This window comes from Pimephales promelas, chromosome 13 (genome assembly GCF_988280905.1).
Source record: "Pimephales promelas chromosome 13, fPimPro1.hap1.1, whole genome shotgun sequence".
In the NCBI taxonomy this organism is placed as follows: Eukaryota; Metazoa; Chordata; class Actinopteri; order Cypriniformes; family Leuciscidae; genus Pimephales; species Pimephales promelas.
Genome location: NC_142781.1, coordinates 12,775,102 through 12,781,634, shown reverse-complemented (window position 1 = coordinate 12,781,634; position 6,533 = coordinate 12,775,102). Strand labels below are relative to the sequence as shown.

The 6,533-nt window shown below is 38.6% G+C and overlaps 1 protein-coding gene across 1 annotated transcript; it reads left to right on the top strand.

Moving 5' to 3' along the window:
- The first annotated feature begins 1,820 nt into the window (after positions 1–1,820).
- On the top strand, positions 1,821–5,224 carry znf770 (zinc finger protein 770). Its single transcript, XM_039692169.2, has 2 exons — positions 1,821–1,957; positions 2,404–5,224. The coding sequence occupies exon 2, from the start codon at positions 2,416–2,418 to the stop codon at positions 4,924–4,926; it is 2,511 nt and encodes an 836-aa protein (XP_039548103.2). The 5' UTR covers positions 1,821–1,957; positions 2,404–2,415; the 3' UTR covers positions 4,927–5,224.
- The last annotated feature ends 1,309 nt before the right edge of the window (positions 5,225–6,533 follow it).

Sequence of the window (6,533 nt, the reverse complement as noted above, 5' to 3'; positions counted from 1 at the left end):
CTATGATATTCAGGTCCTTATCTTGGATCCCTTGGATTATTTGACTCATTTTATTATGGACCATTTTCACATTTTGGCTTATTTTTTGCTTTAGTCAAATCAAATTAGATCATTTATGTGGTTCAAATAACACAATATTTTGAGTTTACATTTCCATGAAATTTCCTTTGTTGTATTAACTCAATTTGTTTAATTTCAATGAACTAAAAAATTAAGGCAAAAAGGTAGCTATAACTTACTTATATATATATATATATATTTGCTCCAACAACAGAAAAAATACTCTATTATGAAAATTTATTACAAATTAAAAATAGCATATTGTAGCTAAACCATGGGAAGCACAAATTAACCATGCTTTAATACATAAAGTTTAATAAAACTGTGGTTATACAAATGGTAACCAATCCAACAACAAAAAAAAAAAAACCTTACTAAATTAAAAACCATGGTTAATTTCCGTGAGTTTTAACCACTTTCCAAAAGAGGAAAACATTAAGAGAGACAATTGACTGTCACAGAAGTAGAATTGCAGCAGTGTTGGCTAGTTTTCTGTAATGGCAGAATGATTGTAACACAAAAGTAGTTCTATAAATGTACATTCAATAAAAAAGAAAGAAATCACAAAAGGACATTTTTGCGGAAATGCGTTATCGCTGCCTGGAGTCCATCTTATTAAAGTAACACATTTTGAAAAATCCCCAAACGTAAATATGGTGTTGGTTTCCTTAGAGAACACCACTAATGACATGGCTGGAATTTGCATTGATAAATAGGCCTAAAGTAACGTTACACTGTATTTTAGTGTAATTACCTGGAGATAGGCCTTATGACCAGGGTTTCAATGGTTCTCGTACAGTCTGTCTGTATGTATAACGTCTTCCCATGAAGTCCGGGTTTGTTTGAATAGTATTTAGTCTCGAGCTCGACACAAGCACAGAGAGAAACAAAGACTGAGAGCCGTCGTCATTAATCTTAGTCAGTGGCCGGTGCTGGCGCAATCTGCATGACCGGGGCAGTGACAAATGCCACTATGTGACTGCAGCGTCCAATCTCCCCAGCTTCATCTCCCGTTAATGTCACATCCATCAGGCCCGAGCCGCTCGCGCCATGTCGCAGAAAATTAAACTGCTTACAGATAAGGGCTAATTGCATGGACAAGCGCGCGGTGATGGGGTGCTTGCACAAACTGTGCTCCTCTTACGAAATCTGTAGGCCTACTTCCTGTTATTTTGGGGTGGTTTAAAAACATTATAGGCCTTTATATTTTTAAAGCAATATTTCTTCAAGATCATGAGCTTTAAAAAAAATACATGCCTTTAGAATAGATTTAGGGCAAATCACATAAATTAGGCTACACAATGAATTGTTGTGCCCACAAATAATTATTTTTACTTAAAAAAAATAATGCTTTAAATTGTATATAGGCTGTAGGATACAACTGTATTTATTTAACTAATCCCACTTTATGCAGGGGTACAGCAGTTGAACTGACCACATGCTTTCACGTCTGCGCCTTCATTCTGCCATACAGCTTAACACTGCCATCTAGTGCTGAAGCTCTGTTTGTACGAAACATTTGTCTGTAATATCAAGATTGTAAACACATTTTATTTCAAATAAAATAGCCCGAAACCACATAGAGCAGTGCACCGTAAGTAACAATGCCTTCTCGAGCAAAAATGTGGTGTAAAACTGCAAATGTGAAAGTTTATTATTATGATATTGGATAGTGAATTTGATTTTCATATTTAGTTTTAAATGTGTGCATGTACGTATTTACAAGAACAAAAGAGCCGATAGGAACAATTGCGTTTACGGAACCATTGCAAATGGATTGTTTCCTGACGTCTGTATTTATATAGCGGAAGCAATTGTTATGATTTCAAACAGAAACGTGACAGATGGCAAGATGAGCGGTTTTCCCTTGTTTTAATATCACGATATACCCTTGCAGGTAGCTTACGGTGAAATTTTGTTAATTGTTGCTTTACAGAATTGCATTGTAATGTAATCAGTGTATTTGCTATATAAAATGCAAAGCTATAGCTTTTAATCTCATACAAGTAAGAATAAGACTTGTCTTTTCGAGTTTCTTACCGATACATTCATTAGTTCCCATGATGTAATGTCTATAACGAATTTAAAATGAATTTATACAGAGAGCACTCACAGAATTAATTTCTGAGGCAACCTTGAAAAAAAATGCACACCATGTTTCTTGTCAGAGAAAAACAAAACTTGTATGTGATTTAAAACAACTAGATGTCCCACCCTGGACATCAAAATTGCTAAATACAAGGCTGACAAAAACTACAAATGGCTTTGTCCCTTTGAAAACAAATGTATTTGAAGAATTGTTGTTCTTAAGACATGGTGCATAACATTTGTCTGTCTTTGCAGTGCATGAAGTGAATGCCTAACTTTCCAAGCCAGATGCTATCTCCGATGCAAGCTTCACTTCTAAATGAGCGAGGAATGGATCTTCACACTGCAACGAGTTTTGAGTACTCTTCCAAAACTTCAGAGGGTCAATGGATGGAGGAAAACCAAGAATATGAGGAGAAAAAAGAACCCAGTGTCACAACACAAAGTGAGGACGAGGATATAAATGCGAAGGTGTTGAGAAGTGTCACTGAGAATTGCAATGGAAAGAAAAGAGTTTGCCCCGTGTGTCATAAACGATTTGGTGCTCCATCCAAACTAAAAAGGCATTGCATTATTCACACGGATCAGAGGCCTTTTCAGTGCACCATATGCCTCCGTACCTTCAGGCATCTCTCTCATCTCAAAGCACACATGAGAACTCACACTAACTCTGTGAAGCGGAAGACGCCATCCCTCCAGAGCCAGAGAAACAATGGTGTGTCCTGGAATCAAGCCTCTAATTCAAGGTTAAATCACTCAGTGTGTAATGGCCTTAGTGAAACGGTTAGATCTTACTCTCCACAACATCTAACTGCCCAAAGCAATACCAGTTCAACAGAGAAACAAAAGTCAGCCACAGTAGACTTAATCGAAACAAATTCAGGTACCACAGGTGTTGAGATTCGCAAAAATGTTTCCGAAAGTAGAAAGGGACATTGGTGCCCTGTGTGTTTAAAATGCTTTAATGCCCCATCAAAGCTCAAGCGTCACATTCCGATTCATACAAAGCAAAGGCATTTCAAATGCTCTGTGTGCTTTAAAGATTTCCAACAAAAAGACCACTTGAAAGTTCACAAGTGTATGGAAGAGTTTAGACTGGAAAGCAACTCTGTTTTGAGTGGTCTGCAGGTAAGAACAGTCCAGCAGAATGCTGAGGGGGGTGTCATACCTGTAACTACCAGGGTTGATGCCTTGAGTGACATTCAAGGTAGGGGTTTTAAACCACAGTTGAGATCTTCATCACCAGATGTAGTCGCACCAGCCGAAAAAAGGAGCCCTCCAGTGTCCACGTCTTCTGATCCCATGTCTCCAATTCCACTCAAAAAGAGAAGTGGATATCAGTGTAAAATATGCTTGAAGATATTCAGTTTCCCCTCTAAACTAACTCGACATCTGTACGCTCATTTGGACGCCAAGCCTTACACTTGCACGATCTGCAGAAAGTCATTCAAGCAGCCCTGTGATCTCAATAAACACCTCAAGACACATGCGGACAAAAGAAACGACCCATCTAGGTTGCAGAAGCACGGCCCCAACTCTTCAACACCTGGAGCTTCAACACCAGATGGTCCGAATGTGTCTTTAACTCAGATATTAGAATCTGTGGACACCAAAAAGAATGAAATGCTTGGATGCAAAAGTAAGCTTAACCAAACCGTCCCCTTGACCGAGTCAAAGTCAAGTACTGTAGAGATTGAGAGTTCTGACACATTGCTAAATGCTGAAGCGCAGACCGCATCCTCCAACCCAACGTACCTTAAGCGCCAACATAAAGATGTGCATCAGTGCTGCATCTGTCAGAAGAACTTTCCGTATCCTTCTAAGCTCTCCAGACACATGTTGAGCCACACAGATTTCAGACCGTTTAAGTGCCACGTGTGCTCGAAATCATTTAGAGAGCTGTCTTGTTTGGAAGGCCACCAGAAGATCCACAACAAAAAGGGTCAGGACAAAATTGCTGGTCATTTGGAACAAGAACAAATGCTTTCTTTTGGTAATACTACTATATCTAAAGCTCAAGATGTTCAAATCTCCTCACAAGTAGGCGAAGATCAAAATATGGTCACAGAAACTCAAACAATGAATTGTGACTGGAGGGATTCAGGTGTGTTTTTCTCAAACGGTACTAGTCTTCTAGAGGATGTTCAGATTAAGTCTGAGCTTGTTTTCCAGTTCAACAACAAATCCGTTTGGGATCTGACGCATAAAACGGACATCTCAGTGCTTGTTGAGAAAAAGGCATCTGACATTGTGCCTTTCGGCAGGGTGAGGGACTGTCCACCCAAAACTGACTCACCTCTCTGTCATTATGCTTCCGAATCAAGAACTGAGGAAAAATGGACACGTCACTCGGGGTATTTTGAAGATTGTGCCTTTGTGGACTTGGACGATGTTAAATATGTCCCTGATTCGTTCGTGCTCCATGAGTATCGACAGCAAGCCGATGTTCCCAGAGTTGTTGTGGGGCATTTAGACTTTCAGGATCCAGGTAAACGCTTTACCGACCCTCCATGTGACTTACCCATTTGTCCAGGCTGTAGTCGGTGTTTCTCCACGTTAACCAAATTAAATGAGCATGATTGTGCAAACAGATGCCCTGAAGAGAAAATAAAGAAATCCCACCAGTGTGACATATGCTTCAAAGTCTTTAATGCGCCATCCAAACTGAAGAGACACAGTGTTACACACTCCGGCCAGAGGCTGTTCCAATGCACACAGTGTCAGAAGACCTTCACGCTGTCCCATAATCTGAAAACACACATGCTGTCCCACAGGTAGAACGGTTGCCTCAAGGGTTGCCCCAAGATATGACCCATGCGGGATTTCGCTGTGAATCATTTGTGTTCTGCCTAGTTTCTTGCAGTACCGTTGTCTTGATTTGTCTTTACACAGACCAATAATTATTGTTAACAAGGTTCAATGACATGTTCTTTATTTTAGTTCATTGTTAAATTTTGGATTTCATTTTACAGCTTGTCATGAAACCATATCATTTATATAATAAGTTAATGTGTTAAAAAGTTTAAATAAGGAAGAATTTCAAATAAAACATTGACATTGGTTATGTGCCAACTCATGGTTTGGCTGTTCCACTTGCCTTTTTTTATTCAACAATAAATAGAGTGAATGCCATTTGCCGCAGTGAAAAAAAAAGATCAAAGATCAACGCAACACAACCAAAGCATTTTATGACATTTCACCATCTATTTGTATTCAGTAATTGTAGAATGGTGATCGTAGTGTGAGGTTGTTTACAGTTATTTGCAGTAGTTCCATCTTTATCCACTAGATGGTGTAGTGTGCTTTCTCACAACAATTCATACAACTAATTGGCATGTATGGTGGCCCGCAATTGCCTATAGCAGGGAAATGATGATACCATACGCCCTTATGGCTTCTTTCTTCGCACAGTATGGCTGAAACGAATGTATATCCTATAATAGACATAGGCCTACAATCACATTTTATACATGACGTATAATGTATAACTTTGTTTGAAAACTTCTATTCTTGAGTCCATAGTTTCCCTCAGTAGCCTTCAGGTCATATGAGTTAAGAGATTCCAAGTAGGAAACTGGGTGGAAAAAAAAAATCATCATTCATTTCATTTTCACAATCTAACCAATTATTTCCTGGAATGAGGGATGTTTATTTATTTATTTTACCTCCGCTAAGTCCAATCAAAAAAATAATTTCTGTTTGGTTACAGGAAATCACTCCGTGTACCGGTTGGCTTTATTCAAGTTTAATAAGTGTCTGCTTTACCTGGGAACAATTTCCCCTTACTGGACAGACTGACCTCTCTGTAATGCCACGGTTTAATGGTAGGCCTATACAAATCTCTGATTGGTTTTGCTGCTTTTTTAATAATATTAATTAATTGTATTTCAGTAAGGGTTGAGATGAGGGTCTTAGATCAGTTTTTGCTAATAAAAAAAATGATTATTTTTTTTTTCTGTTTTCCCCACTCACCCATGAGGCATTGGTTTCTTCATTCAAGCAGCAACCAACCTAATCCTTCTCAAGATACTTTCTATAGCACATGACATGTCATAAATCTGTTGTGGGGTAGTTCACACTTATCAGCATTCAAGTTACATTCTAGGTCACCCTCAGATTAAGCTTTGTTCTCATCATTTACGTTTCTCTTGAGGAGGTTAACACAAAGTATAATCCAATGAAAAGTCATGTCTGCCATGACCACTGATAGGATCACTGAGTCAGTTAGGTCAAATACATTATTAAATGTTGGCTAATGATGTTTTGTGGTGAGACAAAGGGATTTTGTTACCGTCAAATATATCCACAAATGCTAGTCAAGCGACATAATTTCAGTTATATTGCTTTCCTGCTTTTTAATGCGTGACCCAGACCAACGAGTGGAT

Excerpts from the sequence above, each read along its gene's own strand:
- znf770 (XM_039692169.2), top strand. The coding sequence starts at position 2,416 with ATGCCTAACTTTCCAAGCCAGATGCTATCTCCGATGCAAGCTTCACTT.